Below are 23,051 nucleotides of genomic sequence, written 5' to 3' on the forward strand. Positions count from 1 at the left end.
AAGTGGGCTTGAATCCACAGAAGCTCATGCCACAATAAATTAGTCTGTCTTTAAGGTGCCACAAGACTCTGTCATTTTGACTGCATGAGACTAACATGGCTACTACTTCTCTTGGCTAGGTCCTCCCTGGATATGAAAATATATTATTTGCTCATTCTAGCTGGTTCACATATGCAGCCACTTTGAGAATCTATAAGCACTGGGATTTTAGAGTTGATGATCCACAAACGAGCTCAGGCCGTGCTTCATTCAGCAGTTACCCAGGTAACTTAGATGTGTGAATGGAACTCTGTTCGAGTTTGTTACGTTTGAATGCAGGAGTCTTGCCTGTATGCTGTAGAATCTCATAGAGTTTGCTGCCCTGTAGGAACTTGAATTCAAAGGCAGATAGGGTAACAAAGGCTTTATAATCCAAATAAACCTGCAGATTAATACGTAGCAAAGCTTGCTGACTGGTTAGACAAATTGGATAGGGATTTGGGCTGGTAAGGAGGTTGTGCTTCTTCAGCAAACTAAATCCAAAACTTTATTGCTTAGCCAAAGGTCATCACTCATAAAAAGCACAATAAAAATGGGAAGACCATTCAAAATTTGATTAATACAAACTAATAGCATGACCACCAGCTGACATAATCTCCCTCACCCTCACTGAACCAGTACCATTGAGTTTGCCCTAAGGAGACTCACATCCCTGTTTGTGTGATCTTGGCACCAGCCCAGTGATACTGGATATCACAAGCCTGCTTTTCAAGTCTGCCACACAAGCTTCAACCACAAACCATTACAAACCACCCAAGTGCCTAGTAGTGTTTTTGTAGTGTTGCACCTACTGAGAACATTGCATCCTCCAGTCAAAATATTTCAAGATGCCTCTAGCTGGCCTTGAATTAATTCCAGTTAGTGTGTGTAGGAAAAGGTAGATGGAATAACTTTCCCTCTTAAAGCTGTGCCCCAATCTTGAAACAGCATGTTTTTAACTGGCTTTTTTACCTGCTGTTGTCTTTTTGGTGCCTGGCAGATTATTTTTAATTTTTAACTGCAGTTGTAATCCTGTCAACTGCTTTATGCTGCTTTTATAATTTCGTAGCTTTTAGTTTATGTTTTTTATATATGCACTGTAATCTTTTTATAAACCACCCTGGGAATATGGTTGAAAGGCAGTATAAAAGGTAGTATTAATAAACAAATACCTTGCATCCTATGTTTGTGCAAGCAGAAGGCAGCTTGAAAAGTCAGTCACTCCTTCTCTGCCTCCAAGGGTGGTTGGAAGTCTTTTGAACAGTGTGGGCAACAGTGTACTAGGGACCTGCAGAGCACAGCATGGGGAACCGCTGGTACAAAATTCCTCTGCTCGGTTAGCAATCACATGGGACGGGAGCAAAACAGCACATCTCCAAACCTTGTGAGGGAGAAACTTTGTGAGTGCAAGATTTTGCATGTGCTGAGTATAATTGATTGTTAAGTGTGCCTGCTTTTAACAACAGTGCAATATTGTACATGTATGATTGGGTGCAAGAGAAGAAACATGGGTATAGGAAGAGAGACGTTAAGAAAAGGAAGAGGTCCAGAGAGGTGGCATGTGTGTGGCATGGGATCCATGTGTGAATGTGCCACTGGTCTTATTATTTTATTTGTTTATTGCATCTATACCCCTCCTTCCCTTCCAAGGAGCTTGAGGTGGCATACATGGTTCTCCCCTCCTCAATTAATCTCCACAACAGCCCTGTGAGGTAGGTTAGGCTGAGAGGCAATGATGAGCCCAAGGTTGCCCAGTGAGTTTCATGGCTGAGTGGGAATTCGAATCCTGGTTTCCCAGGTCCTGGTCTGACACTCTAACCACAACACAACACTTGGCACTTGTAGAAGATTTCTGTTCATTTGCTGTGGTGAGAATGGATGAATGCTGCTGTATACATTTATAGGCACAAAATTTAAAACAACTTGCCTGGAAATACTTTGTGCAGTGCTTGTAGTAGTCATGCTGTAGCCTTCCCATATGCTGCTGCCTTTCTACCTGTGCAACATCCCACAATGGAGCATGCTTTTATTTTATTTTTTATCACAATAGGGACTGTATTATATTATATTATATTATATTATATTATATTATATTATATTATATTATATTATATTATATTATATTATATTATATTATATTATATTATATTATATTATATTATATTATATTATATTATATTATATTTCATGCTTGTACCATTTTCAGCACAGTCACTCCTGTTTCTGGCCCTTTGGGGGAACAGCTTGAAACACTAACATCACCTCTCATTAATAAGGCTGTGGTGAATGAGGCTGCAAGGCCCCAGTGTTCTCTACAAGGTTTGCCGAGTAGCTACATGGCTTGGATCCAGAAGATGCAATCAGAAACACTTTTGTTTGCATTGTTAGCATTATGGGGCTCATTCAAGGATCCTTGAGAGTGAGCGATAGGGAGACTGGCTTACAGATGAAGTAGATAAACCGTGTCAAGAGGCAATTTCAATTACATCAAATTCTCATAAGCCCATGCAAATAGAGAAACACAATGCTGACTAGGCAGAACTTCAGAGAGCCACCAGTGCTTGTAGTTTTCATTTTCAAGTACTTTTCCTTAGGGATGCTATTTTCCAGGGCACATACCTGTTACAGAATCACAACCTATAAAATTAGTTCTAAGGGCTGTGTTCATGTCTCTGTGTGATACCTTGTAGAAACCTATGTGGAACCAGTGAATGTGAATACCTAGAAAATTGTCATGTCAGCTGTTTTGCCATCTGTAGTTTTTAGATGTCTCTGTAAGAGAGTTATAAGCTCATGTCACATAAGCAGCCCATTGTGAAGCTCATAATGGAACTGAATTGTGACTTTGATGTTGTTCATTTAACTTAAACAAAACATTCATTTCATCTTTCTTTAATACTGTATTTTATAAAATATTATTTGGTCCTCCATGGACTACAGAGGTTTCATCCAATGTCAGGGGATTCTCTGGTAAATGGCTGGGTGGTTGTGGTGTAAGTCAGTCTGGTCAATTTTATTTTATATAGCCAAAGGCCTTTACAATGGACAGCAGAGAATAAAAGGAAAACTTTCTTCTAAAATCGTACAACGTAGCCTGTAGGAGTTTACAACATAAAAAGAAATTGACTACATTAAAATTTTAAATTGGAGTTCATTCACATAGCTGGAACAGAGCTTCTTGGCTCCCAGCGCAAATTTGGCTCCCTAGTGTGTAATATATAGATGTTTATCTGCTAGGAATTCAACTGTCACTTCCTGTGTGGATCGACCTGGAAGCCAATTAAGAATTGGCAGTATAAAGTTTCCTCTGGGCATTGTGTACAGGGGGCAAATCAGAAGATAGTGTGTGATGTCCTCTACCTGATTGCATCCATATATACATTTCAATCCATATGGGGAATTATTTGATAACTCCCTTTTAAATATGTTGAGGGCATCTTTTGGAATCTTAGTTCTACAAAGGCCCCGTGTAGCTGTGGGAAGGTCAGAGTCTCAAGGTGATGGGGCCTTAATTGATTGGTCATAATTTAGGAGGATTTCTGGGCTCCTAATCACTTAAAAATAGGAACAACAAAATGACTCTAAATTAGACTGCAGAAATGAAGACAAGCGGGCAAGCCAGGGATGGATTTTTGTATGGAAGGTCTGTGAACTCTGTTAATCCCTGTGTTCAGCTGTTCAGAGGCATTGGTTCCTTTCATTCTTAGCTCCAGATGGTGGATCTTGGAGTTCCACTAAAATATGAAATAGATCCTGCAGAACTGACACCTCCCCTCCCCTGTTATACTTTTATTAACAGGCCAATCAAATCACATTAGTTCCAAATCACATTAGTTCCAAATTATACAGCCAGATTTTTAAATTTTGTTGGGGGTACCCATATATCAAGCTCCGAACGGGGGTCCAAGCATCACTTATATTGCTGCTTTAATTAAACAGTTCTATCCAGTTCTTTCCAGATAGTCTCTTTATTACTTTCTTCATCTTCTTGTTGTTATCATTTATTCCTTTCTTTGCGATCTCTGATAATCTTCACAAGCGGGTTGGAAACAGACATCCTCTGTGTGGGTTTTACACTCTCCAAAGATCATATCACTTAGGGACAGCCATTCCACACTTCCATAAAAAAAAATATCTTTGGTCTGTCCTTTAATTTTCTCAGGCTTGCCAAGTATATCAGGAGGGCTTTGTCAGGTTAAGATCACATTCCAATCATCATTCACATTCCAATGATCCTGATCCTCCTCCCCCCGTCTTTCTTAGACAAGCCTGTCTTAGCGAGACGCCATTTAAAGCTGCGTCATAAAATTTTTCTCTGTTGTTTACCAGTCATCTCTTTAATCTATAATCCACTCCACACAGTTCTTGAATTCCTGCTTGTGATTAATAAAATGCAACGATCTTCTTTCTGGGGTGGAGGGTTATTAATATTCACATAAGGCAAAGTCCCCTCCCCTTTTATACATCTATGGACTGCGCTCAAGAAAGGTGGCTTATAAATTAAATTTACAAAAATCATCCCAGTCATCGGACTGCTTTGCTAAGCCTCATAACAGTGTGTCCATTGATTGGCAAGAAGATATTGTGAATTGACTGCCTAGTATTTGACCATAGTCCATTATTGCCAAATATTCCATGAATTCAGGAATGTCTGACTGTATAGGTGGCAGTTCCCCATGTAAAATTGTTTATAAGGGTGTCCTTTCTTAGCAAGGTTGTAGTGAGGACTGCTTGTCCCCTAGCCTTGCAGCAATCAGAGACAAATCCAGGAGCCCAGCAAAATTTGTTGGAGAAGCCTCAGAATAAACATTGTGAAGCATTCATTTATGGATAACAAACCATCTCCTTTTATTTTGTATTCAGGTTTTTTGGTATCCCTAGATGACTTTTACATACTTGGCAATGGCTTGATCATGTTGCAGACAACAAACAGCGTATACAACCATTCTCTTCTCAAACAAGTAGTACCTGAGAGTCTCTTTGCATGGCAGAGAGTCCGCATTGCCAACATGATGGCCCACTGCGGAAAGTCCTGGGCACAAGCCTTCGAAAGGGAAAATTCTGGTTGGTATATTTGAAGTGAATCTCTTTGTGTACGATTCTCTCAGTCCTCTTGTCCCAAAAGTTAAACGTTTAACTGTCTTCTCACTGACTTTAGGTACTTATAACAACCAGTACATGATACTGAATACAAACAGGGTCAAACTGCAAGAGAGTCTTGGTGAAGGAACCCTCTATGTCGTTGAACAGATCCCAAAACTTGTGGAATATTCTGATCAGACAAGTATTCTCCGTAAAGGTAAAAGCTTCAATAGGAGTTTTGGAGTTTGGGTTGGGTTGGGTTGGTTTTTTTTTAAAAAAAGCCTCTGCTGAAAGTTATCACTTTTGCTTAACTAGGGAGAATTATAAAATAGTCTAGGAGAAGTTTGTAACGCACCAGTAATTCCAGATTTGTATTTGTGCAAAAAGGTGGGGGGGTGTAGTAATGTAATATTTGCAGGTGACTCCAGCACACAGCAGCGTAAATGATAATAGATGATGCTCAAAAGACTCCCACTGTTTTTGGGTAAATGCTGATATTCTTTGGTATTTCAGCCTCTCCAAGTGAAATTTGCTTTTACAACTGTTACATTCCTTCCAATGCAAGTTCTGTCCCATTCATTTCCTTGTGAGTGACAGCAAGCTCTAGAAAGAGGGTTGTGTTTCTTGCAGTTCAGCTTTCAAATTCAAAACTTTGGGAACTTTCAAGCAGTGTCCAAAACCTCTTCTCCAATGCCCCTTACCTTTTGTGTCTACTTTTACAGGATACTGGCCTTCTTACAACGTCCCTTTTCATGAAAATATCTACAATCTGAGCGGATATACAGATTATGTTGAAAAATACGGCCTAGACTTCTCTTATGAGATGGCTCCCAGAGCAAAAATCTTCCGACGGGACCAAGGGAAAGTGACTGACATGGAGACCATGAAGCACATAATGAGATACAACAGTATGACATTTTCAATTATCCTTTAACATATGGCCAGGGAACCTTTTTTCTGCCTAGGATGACATTTCCTCTGGTGTAATTATTGAAGTCCAAATGCCAGCAGCGCAGAAGCTGATGGTGGATGGGGCCATCCCAATTTTTTATCTCTCTTTCTGCCATAGCCTGCTGTCTGTCCTTGCCACCCATTTCTTTCCTCTTCCTTGCCGTCTCGTGGGAGGGAGGGATCACTCTTGTCAGAGGTGTGATATGATCACTTGCAGAGGGCTTCTTAATCTAGGCTGATGGCGCAGGTTGTCCACCCCTATTTTACAAGCATTTCCGCTCCCATCTCCACAACGTGAAAAGGCTCATTGCAAGAAATTAGCACTGCCATCATCTGTGTGCTTGCTAGCCTTTTCAGGCAACTCAGAAGAAATCATAAGAGTTTTCCTTTGCTGTTTTGGTTTCTGAACCGAACTGGGACAAGGAAAGAAAGTTATTGAACTTTAACTACCTGGATACAGATTTCAAATCCCATTCAGATTTTGAGGTGGGAGCCCAAATCTAACAAAATAATAGTCCTCCCCCCAAAAAAGAACTCAGATCTTTAGGTTTAGTCCCTTACATTTCTGTTTATTCAGCATCCATTGTGATTTGCTTGCAGAAAGTTTACGCAGAGGTTAGATTATACCTATTAAGTCTGATTTGTTTGAGGGTGTTTACATGTCTTCTCATTAAACACTTTTTCATTCCACAGTTTTCAAAGCATTTCTATGTCACTTTCCAAAACTTTAAAAAGCCTGTGGTGTTGTTGTTTTTAAGCAGATTTTTTGCTAGGGTGATAAAGTGCTTTTCGTCCACTTTAAATTTGCAGACTGGAAGTTTTGGTATGCAATCAAATCACAATCCCACAAAATACTGACAGTCTGGAGAGCTTCATTAATGTGTGACCCCGAAATTTTGGATCCCCTCCAAACTGATGCCAAGTCTGGCAGTCCCCACAGTGTTGTCAAAATACCTCCCAGTGTGAATGAGACTCAAGTCGAACTGTGGTTAAAATCCTGTCTGTAAATACCTAACTCTGTGAGCAGTCAGGGCCATTTGCATTCTGCACTGTAACCCCTGAGGCATTTGACATCTAGCACAGAATGGCTGAAGCATTTGTTTTCAATGCAAGGGTATGAGTCACCATTGCCTTTGCGCTCCCTTTAGCCCTGTGATCAGCCCAGGCTTAGCCATGAACCTCACTGAGTGATCTTGAGCTTCTCTCTCTCTCTCTCTCTCTCTCTCTCTCCCTCTTTCTCACCTACCTTATAGGAGTGCTGTGAGAATAAAAGCCGGAGAGGGCCTAAACTCTTTGAGGTCAGGCGGGAGGATACGAATGTAAATTAACAAATACAGTGGTACCTCAGGTTAAAGAAGCTCCATGTTACAGAGGCTTCAGGTTACAGACTCCGCTAACCCAGAAATAGTACCTCGGGTTAAGAACTTTGCTTCAGGATGAGAACAGAAATTGTGCAGTGGCGGCAGGGGGAAGCCCCATTATCTAAAGTGGTACCTCACGTTAAGAACAGTTTCAGGTTAAGAACGGACCTCCAGAATGAATTAAGTTCTTAACCCAAGGTACCATTGTACAGAGAAATGAAGTGGGTCCTCATGGCTATGAACACTTACTTAAATCATCATTCTCTGGTTCCTTTGTTTTCTAGACTACACAAAAGATCCCTATACAAGGCACAATCCCTGTAATACCATTTGCTGCAGGGGAGACCTGAACCCTGAATCTCCAATGCCAGCTGGCTGCTATGACTCCAAGGTAACGACTCCCAGAAGAACTGGCCTGTTCTAGATGCTTGTGGGGAGGGTGGATTCATTCATTCATTCTTTCTCTCTCTCTCCCCCCCACACACTTCCTCCTCTGTTATGTCATTATATGCAGCCCAAAGGTAAGGACAGTGACAGATTTATATGTGGGCTGGGCGGCTGCAGGCCAGGGCCTCATAATGTAGGAGGGCCTCAGCCTCTTGCCAAAAAAAGTTAGAAAACAGATACCTAGGCTCAGTTGCTTGGTAACATTCAACCTGTGACATATGAGTCTATGACTCTGTAACAGTTACACAAGTGCATATTTACTGTTTAGTAAAGTTTGTGGAGGCTTTAAAGCTTCTCATAGAGTTATATGATAAATAAGTAGTGCTCTCCTTTCACTGAGTAGTAGAGAAAGAAGAGAATGAGGTTTTGTTTCTCATGATCAGATGCTATTAAGTTTTGGGTTCCCAAGGTCGCCTAGCCCAGGGCCTGGAGTTGCTTTAATCCGGCCCTGGGTAAGAATGCAGCCTGCCCTTTCCCACTGGATCTTGCTGAGGGCACATTCACGGTATTTTTAAAACTGCTCTTTTTTGTGCAGAACTCTTCATGCACAAAATAGTTATATTAAAAAATAAGATTTGCCCTTCTTTTCATTGTAAGCCGCCTTGAGGCTTTGGAAAGGAGACAAGTAAATTGAGATAAATAAATAATTGGGTGCAACGGAAGCCAAGCAAAATGGAGAAGGAAAGAGGTTAGATAATTTTTGGACCAGTAGTGTGCTGGTGTTGAGAGAGAGAGTAGCTCTGTGACTTTTTTTGGGGGGGGGGTGATGATACTGCCTCCTTTCCTTTTACAATGAAGTATTCTCCTATGATCCTTCACAGGTATCAGACCTCTCTATGGCTACGAACTTTGCAGCCTATGCCATTAATGGACCAACTGTGGAAGAGGACCTGCCTGTGTTCAGCTGGACGCGTTTCAACAAAACAAAGCATCAGGGCTTGCCAGATTCATATAACTTTGATTTTGTCATTATGAAGCCAGTGCTGTGAAATAAGCATCAGAAGCTTTAACATCTAGGGAGGGGAAAATATTTTTTTAAAAAAAAATCTACGCTTTTACTGCCATACCAAATAAACTGGCCTGTGCCCACCTTGGATTCTGCCTCATGGTTTCCAAACTAGCATTTAGTGAGATGGATGTAGGCCAAGGATCCCGTGCAGTGACATCACCTGCCTGCAACAAAATGAAAGTGCAGAAGAAAATGGGATGCAGACTACTCCAAAGCAAGTAACTTCGCTGCATTTGCAGCTGTTTACTTATCTCTACAGTAGGGAAGGTAGCTGCTATCTCGTGGGAAGGGCTTTCAGTTCTTGATATTACACATAACAGGTTCAAGTTCAGATCAGACTGGCCTGATCTGGTTCCCGGAATAAGTTTTATGTGCCTGGTTATTGTGGGACCCAGATGAAAGATTCAGGAGTGGCCCTGCTGTTGGGCAGAATGAGGTTGCCACCTCAAGCAGCAGATGCTGGGGAGCAGGAGAGCAGCAGTGACGTACAGGAGAACATTGTTGTCTTGCCACGTGCCCAAACTAATAAGGCTCCGTTCACAAAACCTTAATTTAATCCAAGTTGCAAATTTCAGGTTTTCTTAATGTAGAATTTCCTATGCGTGTTTTGGGGTATTTAAAGCCACTGACCAAGGAAATGGCTGCAAGAATAATGCTCCTTCTCTTTCAGTGGAATACAAATCAAGCCTGTTTTCTGTATCTTCAACATAGTCATGCAACAAGCAAGAAAAGTTGTGTTGCAGCTGTCGAGGTAACATTGGGCATATACAGAACGCACTGGAACTGTTTGCTTCTCCACGCCCCTAATACAGAGACAGCTGTGCGAGGAGAGGAATACCACCCACAGGTCAGCTTTCAGGATGCTGGATTTTGGCAACTTGTCCAGAGCATGACAATCACAAAGCTTCCCAGCCAATTTCACCCCTTTACGCATCCTAGCTTGAAAAAGGATCTCACTACACAGTTGCTCTGAAAGCAAGCATCTGATAGGCACCGGGAGATTGCTTGAATCTACCCTATGTTTTCTACACAGTTATGTACTTTCAGCTGTGCTGGGCTCCTGGCTTTGTATAGCATCTCTGAAAAGCTACACTTGGTTCCATGCCAGAACAATACTTACGGAGAAGCGGTAAAAATATGGTTTCTGGTGTAATTAGAAGACTCCTTTGGGTACACAGCTGGATGTACCTGCCTCTCGCCTCTCTGATTTCGCTTTGTGTTCTTGACTATAGTAATCACTCCTCAACACAGAACAGGAATTATCTTTTTGACATTTGGCAGCTTAAATTGCACAGACGCGTTGTGACTGAGCACCTGCGGCTCTTGCTGAACGATTTTATTTGAACTAAGGCAAAGGAGAGAATATCTTCACACAAATTTCAGACATTTGAAACATTCAAACAGTCCTTCCTTCCAGTGAAGTTCCAGATCTTCAAAATCTCCTGCAGGTTGGAACCTGAACAAAAAGACCAGCAGGCACCAGGTAGGACAGCAGAGTTTTCATGCTCTGCTTTGATTGGCTCTTGCATTCTCTATTGAAGCCACTAGGTGGCAGCAGAATCTCATGTGTGCTACAGTCTGAAGATATCCAAGCAAATCTATGGCAGCCCTAACACAAATCTCAAGACCTCTAGTCCTCCTGTGATATATAAACTAATAAATTAGTTTTAATTCAGTAAATTTGAATATTATTTTTTCTCTATTCAGATGGAAAAACAAAGTCTCTTTATTCTTTAAAATGGGTCTGGACTTTTTATTAGATAGATATAAATTTATTATTGTGCCTTAATTAACTTGTTACTTTCTACAGTGATGGTACAACAGACTAACCCAGCTACCCTTCTGGACATTATCACAGATGTAATGAGACTTCAATATTAGGTAAAATACATACCCTAGAAGTGGAACATATATCTGTTGTTGACATATACTGCAATCTTGCACAATATTAAATTGCAGCTTCCAAGTATATTTCGGTAAGAACTGCCTTAAGCATTTTCTCTCCCCTGCCCTCCTTTCCTGTTCCCCACCGCTTCAACCACCAGCTAGCAACTGATCATACTCAACTCCTGTTGGTCTGTTTTGGGATCCTCCGCCATTGGGGTTTTGTTTGTGTTTCTGCAAACATTGGGATTCCCCCCCCCAGCCTCTTGCATGGAGGAAAAATGTGTTTTTGGCTAAATAAGGTCCACAGAGAATGAGGAAAATATTGCTTTCAGAACTTCCTATTGCCAAGAGATTTATTTTGCACATTGGGCCCATCTTCTTTAAGTCATCTATGGAGTCTCTAGGCATACATTCAGACCAGGAGGGCTTGAACTCCACCCAGACACTGCCCCCATGGGAGGAACTGCTGTTGGGATGACGGCTGCTCTTCCAGACATCACAGCTGCATTTAACACAGCCTGTCTTGCCTGTCTTGTCTGCCTGCCTGGCATCCCCCTTTCCTTTCTATTTGTCTCACTTTGCTTCTTCCTCTCCTACACCTCTTCAAGTATGGTCTATGTAGGGTCTTTGTTTTTCCCTTATAAAAGAGGAGGAAACATGAAGCCAACACAAAACCTAGTAAAATAAAGACACTTGTGCAAAAAGCTTCTTGTCACATTCCTCACCTAGCTCAGCACTTGTCTACACCGTCAATAGCAGGCAGAAGCTCTCCAAGGTTTCAGATCCAGGTCTCTCCTGGAATTGAAGCTATAACCTTTTGCAGGCAAATGAGTATCTAGTGACCCTGAAGGGTAAAGTAGCCCATTGTGTAAATTGTCAAAGATGCCTCGTTTATCTAAGCATCAGACAAGAAGCCGGCGAGTTGACATTAAGAATGGCTTATTGGAAATGATTTGAAGTCCTCTGTCATTCGTTAGGCAGGCAAGTTGCTTAACGCGTAGACTTTTCAGCCTTTGAACCTCTCAAGTGATAGGTCGGTTTTCCTTCACTACATTGGCAGCACATGACAAGGTAGACATCACAGGGATTATCTATTTCATTTGTATCTGACTTTCCGTCCAATGTGCTGTAGGTGGTTCTTTCTCCTTGTTGCATACCCTCACAACACCCCTGTGAGGTAGGTTAGACTGAGACAGGACCACCAGCTCAAAGTTACCCAGCTTGCTTCAACACAGCTTTCATCCTTTAAGCCCATGTGCTACTTAAGGGGTCCCTACAAAATAAAAAAAATCCTTCCAGTAGCACCTTAAAGACCAACTGAGTTAGTTCTAGGTATGAGCTTTCGTGTGCATGCACACTTCTTCAGATACACTTCAGATACACACTTCTTCAGATGCACACTTCTTCAGATACACTTAAGGGGTCCCTGCAAAGGCTGCAGGATAGCGATGAGCTCACAACCCAATAATGGGACTCTGGGTTACATAATTTTTAAACACTTATTGATTAATTGCATTTATATCCCACCATTTTATACAAGGAGATCAAGGAAGAGTTCCTGCTTCTCCCCACTAGGTATTGCTAGCCAATTTGGCCCCAAGAGACTTAAATAATTTACTGCATTTTATACCTTACAGGTGTCACTTAAAAGCAATACAATAAAACAACAATATAGCAATAATAGGCAGCACCTACAAATTTATCCCCTAGTATAGGGGATCCAAAGACTACTACGATTGTCTTTTCTTCTGCTGTCTCGCAAGGGATCGGTGTGTTCCTCAACAAATAAAGCAACAAGTAGGCGAAGCCAGGGGAAGGGAACCCCAGCCCAGAGGCCACCCTCCAGCCAATCAAGACTTGCTCACGCATCCTTTTTTCTTCATTCTTTCTTCTTCTCCTGTTCTGCCCCTTGCTTGAGGGCTTTTGCCAGTATGGAATGTGTCTTTGAACTATTGACAATACCTCTTGCTTGGCTGAATGCAATGGTGTGTGGTGTTTATTGGCATTGGTAGGATAGAAGGCAGGGAGCCTAATAATAGGTGGCGCCAGAGCCAACTAATTCAGGTTTTGTCCTCTTCCTAATTCCTGCTGAGTTCTGCAAGAGTCAATACTGAGTTGAAAGAGGAAGAGGAAGTTATCTTCTCCTGGTCTGGGAGCAAGAAGACAGGCAGATGGGGGCTGACTGAAGGCAGGCTGAGGTTGGTGGGGTAGGGCCTCATTTGCTGTAATGGACCAACATACACTGTCTGAATCAATATGCAGCTGGAGATGGGAGAAACCTCTCATAGATAAACTAGTCTATGCATACTGAAAGCCTGCCCTGCCCAAAGAAATCCTGGCTGTAGTCATGGAGTCCATACTCGCCACTCTATTCTGCCTTGGTCAGACCCCACCTGGAGTCGTCTGCAGTTCTGGGTGCAACAATTCAAGGACATTGACAAGCTGGAACGTGTGCAGAGGAGGGCAACAAATATGATCAAGGATATGTAAACCAATCCTTCCAACAGTTGAGGGAGTTGGGTATATTCAGCCTAGAAAAGGGGACTGAGAGGGAGATTTGATAGCCATTTTCAAATATCTAAAGGGCTGTCACATGGAAGATGGAACAAGCTTGTTTTCTTCTGCGCGGAGACTGGGACCCGAATCAATGACTTCATATTACAAGAAATTCCAACTAAACATCAAGAAGAACTTTCTCACGGTAAGAGCTGCTCAAGAGTGGAATGGTCTCCCTCAGAAGGTGGTTTGATGGCCATCTGTCATGGATCCTTTTGCTAAGATTCCTGCATTGCAGGGTGTTGGGACTCAATAACCCTGGAAGCCCCTTCCAGCTCTACAATTCTATTATTCATGCTATATATACAAAGAACACATCCTTAAAAACTGCCAAGCATTTCTTTACAGCTAGACATTGCAGAGGACTTTGTCTAAACCCTGATGAGCTTGTAAGGAAACTCTAGTTTCCTGCAAGGCAGCTTGAAAAACGCAACACTTAACCCAGAATGATTTAGCTGAACTACTCCTGAAAGGATATCCATAATATCCATGTGAATCAAGTTCATTTTATGGTAGAATTTTAAATGAGTTCATTTTCATGTTCATTTCTGCAGGAGGCCTGGGCTGTTTTCATTAAAAACCAAAACCAAAAGCTAAGTCAATTGGAAACGTATAAAGACCACTAGGAAGCAAAATGCTGAGGTGATGTTCTAAGGCTTATTAGGCAGATATGGAGGCACTGTTTTTGACATCACATAAGTAACTGTTGCCAAGTAATCAGAAAAAAGGGACGTGAAGCATTTCCTTTATTTTTGCTGGAGATTAGCATAACACAAGCAGCTTGCCAATCAGTATGGAGAATACTGAACTAGATGGGCCAGTGGCCTGACTCGATATAAGAGTCCTCCTTGTACAATCTTCTTCCCTGGAATCAACTTTGGTGAAGCCTCTTAGTTTGCAGCAGAAGCTACATTTCAACACTGTGATTAGTTGGCCCTTGTGTCAGTTGTGGAAGACAAGCTATTCCTCACTGTTGCAGTGCATTTTTTAAAGTGAAGAAACAACACACCAGCTTGTTAAAATATTTAAAAGTAAAGAACCAAATAGATGTTTGAGCAGGTAAGTAAATATTTTTAAATAAAGAGGTATTCAAAATGAAGTTTAACAACAAATTTTTGTGTCTGCCTCCCTACATTTTTATTTGCATCATTGCTAGATATAACATTTCGCATTTGACTATTAAAAATAAATTCAATATATTTAGCTTATTAGTACACACACAATTTTACCAGAGCACCCAGTGCAACATGTGCCCTTAAAGAAAACATTCAAGTTAAGAGAAAAAAAGGAGTGGGGAGCCTTGAACACAGGTCAAGTTGCTGTCATAGAAAGGCTCGTGGTCAGCTTTTTAAAAACAACCCAGTACTGCCTTGATGAGAACCAACCACACAAGACACCGAAGGTTAAAAACCCAGTAGTTTATTTCAAAGTATAAATCTCAGGCTTGTCAGACAAAACCCCACTACAATTAACACGTATACAGACACTAATCTACAATGCATACAAAAGTCTGGGAGAACTTGCCATTGCCCTGCTTAAAATGGACTTTTTGGTACGTCCTACATTATCTTTATTTACACGTTCTTCTGTAGAAAGAAAAAGGGAAAAAAGAGTGCAAGTTTCTATAAGGAGTTTTGTAGGAGTTTATTTGCCAGTGGCTGATAAGTTACTGAAGTCCAACAAGTACCTCAAGGTTTTGGCTGTCCAATTACTTTATTTACAGATAAAACTTCAACTTAGACAGCACTTAAAATAAATTTTCAAACAGGGAAAGCCAGCACAATAATGTGAGAAACCATGTGTTATAAAATATTGATTAAATTCAATGATAAAATATCACATTTTAATTTGTACTCATGTCTACATTCACCTCTCGACATAAAACTGGTTCCAAGAAGGATGGGATCACTTGTTTTTGGTAATACTAAAAGACCTTCTTTTGTATTAACAAAACACTGTGTGCCAAAACACACTAAAAGAAAGCAGTATTTTCAATATATCAAGCTTTCGTTTTCAAAAATCTAGGTATTTTTTGCTGTTGACTGAATAAAAATACTAAAGGGGTTCCATCTAGACTTTTGTGTACTGCAATTGTAGTTCTCCTACTTAATACTGTAATGTGGCAATTTGAGGGAACAAGGTACTTATAGGCTGACCTTACATGTAACATGGGTTCTCAGATCACAGACCACTTAGTATTCAACAGAGCTTTAAATGAAAAGGTGAACAAATGTGATTTATTGCAGCACAACTTGCATCATCCCAGCAATATCCCAGACAGCAATAGCTTTGCCACTATTTCTCATGAGTCCCTTTTGTGCAAAATGTACATTAAGTAGCACTGTAATCATGCTGAAAATGCAGCTCAGAACTAATCTTAGTGCTTCAGCACTCCCTGAAGCACAAACTACTTCTTAAGTTCAGAGAACACTTGCCAACCAGCTTGAACATTCCACCTTTCCCCATTAAGTGGCAAGTACAGAAAATGCTGTACATCCCACCCCTTCCAAGTCTCCAGTCTCCTAGCCACTGAGGTCTTCCTGAAAAGGCCTTCTAGCTGTAATCTGAGGAATAAAATGGGAGAGACAAACAAACAAGTTAACCTAAGGGACTCACAATAATTTAGCAGCAATAGTCACACCACTTTCTCATTTTTAAACAGTGAAAACATTTCACTTGTCCTTTCCTAAGACATGGAACTTGTTACTAACTAGAACATGGATTCTCAAGTATTAAAGGCAAAGAAGAGAAAACAGCAGAAATACAGATGGAGACATACTTCAGTATCACATTTAAATAGAAGTAGAAAACAGAATTTTCAAGCATGGGCCAGCCATATGCTGCAGTAAGGAAAACACGGTGGGGGGGGGGGGGAGAAATACTGACACAGGAAAGTGTGGATGCTGAAATCTCTCCCTGCCCCCTTTCTTTTCTTTAAGAACTTTAGGTTTGCCTAATCCATAACGCACACAGAGAGTGCTGAGCTGAACAGTTTCTCAATAAGCACAGAGTAGTAAAATTCCAATGACTCTGCAGCTTGGTATTTGTGCAATCCAGTTTAGCTTATAATACTTTGATAAAAAGGAAATATTATTTTCCAATGTCTGTTATAAAGATTTGTAAACTCTCATTTCTTTGGGGCAAAAGCAAAAAGAAATACAGCACCAGATACAAGGCCAAAAAGTCACTAATTATGAGCTCTTGTTGACAATTAACTCAATTCAAGCCTGTTTCTGCCTTCCCCTTTGTGGTGCCCTACATAATTTACCTGACCAGATCAATTCTGCTTGAGATAGTGCAAGTCCCACCCCCACAATAGCCTCACTGCCATTTTCTATTCACAGATCTAAAGACAAAAGTCCCAAGGTATGCATCTTGGATCCAACTTAACAGAAGCTGTAATTAGTACACCTTATAGCTGATTGATAATGGAACAGTATCTAGTCCTAGAGAAAAAAGAGTAAGCAACAGTAAAATCTTAGCTAATTATCTGCTGTATCGCCATAACAAGGGGCAAGAGGTACAAAGTATGTACTTTTCTCAGACTAGGGTTCACATTTTTCTCCTGCATATATTTAGGGAATGTTCATCCATATTTTTTTCCCCTTTCCGGTGGCAAGGTCTTGAATAATTGCTGTTTAAAATGTGACCCAACTTCCTCCAGTGTTACAAGCCCTACAAAAACACATTTCTCTTCAAGTTGCACCCAGGCTTGACTTTATTGCCCAAGTTCAATAAAAAAAGTGAAGAGGAACTTTTCCAGCGCTAAGGACCCAGTGCAGATAATAAACTACATCTTTGGCTACACATAACTGATATTGTTGAGTCAACAGCAGAGTGGTAAGCCCCTTCCCCAATAAATCTATTTTTGTAATGAAATTCTCCCTTGGGTTTTGGTATACTTCCAATGGGAGTTGATTCTGCCGCCCCCCCCCCCCGGCCCACATTATACTTATTAAAATTAGAGGTGGCCCTAAAATACCTGAAACTGAGAGAAAAAAATATCATTTTTGTAGGTGATTGCATCACTATTAGGCAAGTGAGACAAAGTGTTGAAATGCCAGCTGTTTGCTTTGGGGGTGAAGTATTCCATATACATACGATCTAGCTCTAAGATAGTTCTTGTCTTTAGTCATTAGATAGATAAGTCAGAAATTTACAAGAAAAGCTTTCATGTCACTCAAAACGAATATAACTCAGAGGACAAGGCATACCATATAAAAAATGTAAGGAAATTTACTTGGTGTTCTCACAATGAGAGAATTAAGACCCTGTCTTTCCAAAACATACGGCATCAACAAACTTTAGACCATCCTCTTACAAACCTTAAATTTCAGTTTCAACTCTTATCAGATTTGAAGTAACAAGTTAAGGAAACTGCTGGACCCTGGTCAGTCAATGAAGTGGGAACAGCTGCCACCCACTTCCCAACTGGAGCTGAGACACCAGGAAGACAATAGATGCGCTGCTTTTCTCTGGAAGACGGCATAGTGAAACTTTCTTCAACATCTGTCAGGTGTGATTCAAGTGTTCGTGGTGGGCACTAACTCTTGTTGGGATGTAAGGACGTGGAGGTACTGTTTATTGTGCTGACTCAGCCATTGAAAGAATGAAAGGTTCTATTAGAAGATTGAGTTGATTGCTTTCTTTTAAGCGACCTTATCAGATTGGCTTAGCATAGCAAAAAGTGATTCATGTATGTGAGGAAAAGGAAGTGTCTTAGGCGGCCCACATCTCCTTTGGCCAATCCACAGGGCACACCAACTTCCCAAGGAGAATTGTCAAATACTGTCTGCATGACCCAACTTCACAGACCAGTCAGAACTAGCAGGTTAAATGATGGCCTGAATGATCTCAAGTGGGAATTAACTCAGGAAGGTTTTGTGTGCTACACTTTTGGGGAATCTATAAGGGAAGGTTATGACACTCTGGGGCTAAAAAGAAAGAGCAAAAGAAGAAAGCGCGCACATGATGTGTGACTACATTTACTTTTGAAATTATTGTTTTAAGGCACAAATAAATCTTTTTTTAAAAAGAAGACATAGAGATGAGGATCAGGAAACTATTGGAAATGCAATTGAAGTTTTCTATAAATCTGTTTTCAGACTGGCTTCAGAATGTTCCCTGGTTTTGGTGGCAAGTATTATACAAACCAGCCAGAGGGCTGCTTAATCCCCCACCCCTCAAATAAGCAGACACACCTACATTTCTCAAGCACTGGCCACATACAAGGTCTTTTGCCTTCTAGAAAGCAGGCTGTGCCTTGTAAGACTAGTCACTGTTCCAAAACAAAAGAAAGCAAGACCCTGAATCCTGACTTCCCTCCTAACCTGACCCTTGAACACTCCTCCTGCCCTTTGGCCTGTGCATGACACTCCTCTTCAGCCTACATCAGCTGGAAGCCAAATTCCCAGGGGTCACTGTCTTACGGCTTAACAGGCAGAGCAGCTTGTGAGGGAAGGAGAGAGGACTTTGTACTTCAAGAGCTTATCAGAAATACAGGCTCTCCCACTGCAGGCTAGGAATTTATTTTGGTTTTGGTTATGGAGTTTGTGTAGTGTATGACATTGCTGTCCAAAACAATCCTGCAGGGGGGATTTTTTACAGTGAGTTTCATGCATGAGAATAAACCCAAAACCAGAGTAAGCCACAATTGTGGGGCAAGAGTAGAAGCCTTCAGAGTCTGAAGTTTAACTGCTTTGAGAAGCAATCACATCTGTTGACTGGGGATCACAGAAGGGTCCAAAGCGTCCGTAGATGTCTTTAGCACGAACTGCAAAGTAGTATTTGCTTCCAGACACAAACTGTGTAAGTGTGCATGCCATAGGCAGGGGGAGGGCTTTTACTTCCCCAATCTTTTTCCACTGAGAGGGCACAGTAGCACTGGGGTCCTCATGGTATGCATACAGATGGTAGCTATCCACACTGGCACAGCTCCGGTCCACTTCCAAAACACTCCAGGATAGAACTATGCCATTCTGACTTTCTACACGTGCTAGCTTCAGGTGTGGCTTCTGAGGCAGAGAGGTGTTGGCAGCTTCAGGAGGCAAGCGTGATGGCTGTGGGGCCTCTGGCAGTGGGGCTGGGTGCACAGGCCGCAGTGGCTCCTGAGGAATAATGAAGAGACGCAATGAGGATGGCAGAGGAGACTGTCTCATCCTATTGTCAAAATGCATACAGTGGTGCCTCGCAAGACGAAATTAATCCGTTCCGTGAGGCTCTTCGTATAGCGGTTTTTTCATCTTGCGAAGCAAGCCCATTGACAGCTTAGTGGATAAGCGCTATTAGCAGTTTAGCGGCTTTTAGCGGATCAGCTGATAAGCGGCTTAGGGCTTAGGAAAAGGGGGGAAAAAGGGGGAAAAGCCCGCAGGAACTCGCAAGACATTTTCGTCTTGCGAAGCAAGCCATAGGGAAATTCGTCTTGCGAAGCGCCTCCAAAACGGAAAACCCTTTCGTCTAGCGGGTTTTCCGTCTTGCAAGGCGTTCGTCTTGCGGGGCACCACTGTACATTACCATCCAAGCATTCCCAAGACCAATTCTCAGCAAACGCAAGATTACGTTTAAAACTAGCAAGTCTGAAATGACAATGAAACACTCTGGTGTTTCAAGGTGGAGAAGTCAAAAGGAGTAAAGGCTGAACCCTATTTAATACTGGCTTATTCTTCAAAGTGGGAGTAGCTAAAGCTTTACCCACATCCAGCCCCTCTAAAAGCTTCATAATGGCTCCCAACTCCTCTAAAATTTATCATTCTAAAAAAATGCAAGAAAGAGCTGCAAGTGATGTGTCCATTAAAGTAACCAAATTAGTCTGCTGCAGTGTGTGGTGTCACTTCAGAATGAAGAGCTGACAAATATGCAGTGGGGACTAACAGTATACACTACATATTACACCTTGTGGGGAGTAAATGTATTGTGTGAAGAAACACTATTTTGTCCACCCTGAATCTCCCTGCATGCAGCTGCACTAGATAACCTCATTTCTAGTATTAGGAGAGAGGGAAAAGTTTTTCTTGATTCATTTTCTCCACACTCATACAATTCACTCATCTATTCATTTTCTCCACACATATACAAAAGGGTGTAATTTTTATACCCTTTTATTATTTCCCTCCCTACTTACCTTTCCCCCCTAAATGACATAGCCTCCAAAGTTGTAATCTTTCCACATTAGGGACTTGCTCCAGCTACCGATTATTATAGTTGCCCCTTTCTGTGCTACTTCAAGCTTTACAATATCCTTTTTAGGATATGTGAACCAGAAATGTACACAGTATTCCTAGTGTGTGGTTTCACAATAATGGAGTATACATACTTTTTTAAAAAAATTGTTTTTTATTGTTTTATAATAGTTTCCCACCTAGAACTCTTTTGAGAAAGGTAGGGTAATTTTAAATGAATGAATGAATCTAAGACCATTTAAAGTAGGGACTGTCCAGCTGTGCAAGTCCCCAACTGCTAACAGATACTGCTAAAAAACAATAGCATATATGACATGGGAGATAAACTCTTCTCCAAACATTCATCTCAACAACTGGACACGGGTGCTTACTGAATGCACTTGAGCTGGCCGATGGTGAACTGTGAGTTGAGGTCCTCCAGATCCCAAGGTTAGCCCATTGTTTACAACATACGCAGTTGTCTGAGGCACTCTTACTGTCACACCTAGAGCGATACACAAAGGCACAATATGTTAAAGAAGTTAATAATATAATGATATATTGTGACGAATTTAGGTCATTTATTTGCTTAACACTGGAAAATATCACAAAAAATATTTGGCAGACACAAAAAGATAGTATTAAAGCTTGCCATAACTATACTTTCTTTTACATGTACATAGGATGTTATAAAAAACATAGTCAAATATCACATACACCCTAAAGTCCAATCTCAAAATGCTTTGAATACGTATGCTTACACCTTGCTTTCTGGGCAAGCTTTTTGCTGCAATATATTTGTCTAATTCTAACAAAATTGGCATCTCCTTTCGAACCAAGGTACAGCTGCACATCTGCTAAAATATAAACCTTTCTCTGACAGATGAGCTTACCAGAGTTTTGTGGGTTGACCTGCCTTAAACTAGGGCTCTGCATGACTGTGGTTCGCACAGGATTCTGTCCTGATGGTGTAGGAAGAGTAGTATAGACTACTTGATGGTTAGCAGGGGCTCTTGGTATTGGGAGCCTGGCTGGAGTCTGAGTCACTGGACGATGGGTTACATTCACAGTTGTCTGGGCTAGAAGCAAAATTGTAATCAAAAGAGTATAAAATGTTCTCAGCCTTGAAAGCATATGCTGCACAAAACCAAAGCATACAAATCAAGCAATTTCTCATAGTTCATTGACACTTAAATTTTAGTAATGTGATTTACCGAATAAAGAAAAGATTAAAAAGATAGCTTTCAAAATTACTGAATCAGTAAAAAAATAATTTATAAAACCCAACTGGATTCTTCAGAACATGGATCAGTCTGGTACATACACACAAATGTATTTCTCCCCTATAATTTTCTGAACCTCAGCCTGTAAGTTCACCATCCCTTTGGTGATTAATGGATGTAAGCTCTTCAGAGCTAAGCAGGCATTCTCATAGTAGTTCCCTCTAGGTCAACAATATTTTATTGCATTATCCCCTCTGGGCATCGTTTAAGTGTAAAAAAAAAAAAACATTTTCTATAGCTGCCTGCAAATACTGCATCCAAGAGGCAATTCCCTGTTCTGGAATCTCTCTCCTTCCATACTGAACTATTTCCTTTCCCTAGGCTATGCAGTCTTACCTGTGGGGAGAACATGTATGGTTGTCTGTGACAGGCCAGTTGTTGGCATGCCTGCTTGTTGGAGAGGGCTTGTCTGTACTGGCTGCAGAGGACGAGCTAAAGACTGGGTTGACAAGCTCAATGCAGGTATAGATTGGTTCTGCTTCTTGCCACCTGCTTAGAAAAGGGAAAAAAAATCAATGTGCAATTATAAACAGAAACAAGCAGCTGAAAAATTGCTGAAAAATCTGCTGAAGTGGCAGTCAGTTGCAACACAGATTCTCCTTTCAGTTTTTACAATGAAATAAAAACATCAATTAAAGGATCTCACCTGTACAGTTCACAGCTTCATTTTAAATGCTCAAATTGGGGCCAACAACCAAAATATTGTAACCTAACTGGGCTTTGAAGGGATAGATATAATACCTACCCCACTATCTGTCCCCTGCTCCTCTAAGGATAGATTAACAAACAGAATGGCGTTAAAACTTATGAAGTTTTGTATTGCCCATACAAATGGACTGAATAACTTTCCTGGTGACGATGAGTTTACTTTTATCTTATCAACGGGTCATAGTGTAGTATTGTATCTGTTCCCTAAATCTACACTCTGATGTTAACTTCTCTTCTATTGGCCCGAAAGCAAGATGAGCACTGCAACCCCATAGTTGCCTTTGATTGGACTTAACCGTCCAGGGGTCCTGTACCTTTACTTATTGGAGTCCATACAGAAAGTGACCACTCCTCCTTACTTCTGACTATACAATGCGACCCAGCAAATAAGCCTCATAACTCAGATCAGGCCTTTCATAGCATTCTGAAAAGGATTAGACGATCCCTGCAATTTGAAGGAGTGGTCGCCAAATTCCTGGACTCAGACAAAATATTGCATTTGAGAGCAACCCTTACTAGCTCGCATTTTATTAACATAGTAATAACAACATTTGGATGACTGTGTATGATTTTATGATTTTACTACTTTAAC

The 23,051-nt window shown here is 41.1% G+C and overlaps 2 protein-coding genes across 11 annotated transcripts in view; one reads left to right on the forward strand and one right to left on the reverse strand.

Moving 5' to 3' along the window:
• The window catches only part of PLBD1 (phospholipase B domain containing 1), a 26,846-nt gene extending 17,898 nt beyond the window's left edge, over positions 1-8,948 (forward strand). For all 3 annotated transcript variants that reach the window (XM_081879303.1, XM_081879305.1, XM_081879304.1), the window contains exons 6-11: positions 120-264; positions 4,882-5,082; positions 5,177-5,317; positions 5,823-6,008; positions 7,697-7,803; positions 8,681-8,948. In XM_081879303.1, the coding sequence (XP_081735429.1) occupies positions 120-264; positions 4,882-5,082; positions 5,177-5,317; positions 5,823-6,008; positions 7,697-7,803; positions 8,681-8,848 (948 nt within the window). In that variant the 3' untranslated portion in view covers positions 8,849-8,948. The remainder of the gene's footprint in view (positions 1-119; positions 265-4,881; positions 5,083-5,176; positions 5,318-5,822; positions 6,009-7,696; positions 7,804-8,680) is intronic.
• A 5,766-nt stretch (positions 8,949-14,714) lies between these two features.
• ATF7IP (activating transcription factor 7 interacting protein) overlaps positions 14,715-23,051 on the reverse strand; it is a 71,650-nt gene continuing 63,313 nt past the window's right edge. For 6 of the 8 annotated variants that reach the window (XM_081879293.1, XM_081879292.1, XM_081879294.1 and 3 more), the window contains exons 12-15: positions 22,088-22,243; positions 21,362-21,547; positions 20,861-20,973; positions 14,715-19,418 (exon numbers count right to left, since the gene is read on the reverse strand). In XM_081879293.1, coding sequence (XP_081735419.1) covers positions 19,002-19,418; positions 20,861-20,973; positions 21,362-21,547; positions 22,088-22,243 — 872 coding nt within the window. In that variant the 3' untranslated portion in view covers positions 14,715-19,001. The remainder of the gene's footprint in view (positions 19,419-20,860; positions 20,974-21,361; positions 21,548-22,087; positions 22,244-23,051) is intronic. The other 2 variants (XR_014160895.1, XM_081879290.1) reach the window with 2 other exon arrangements.

This window comes from Podarcis erhardii, assembly GCF_964252035.2.
Source record: "Podarcis erhardii genome assembly, chromosome: 10".
NCBI lineage: Eukaryota > Metazoa > Chordata > Lepidosauria > Squamata > Lacertidae > Podarcis > Podarcis erhardii.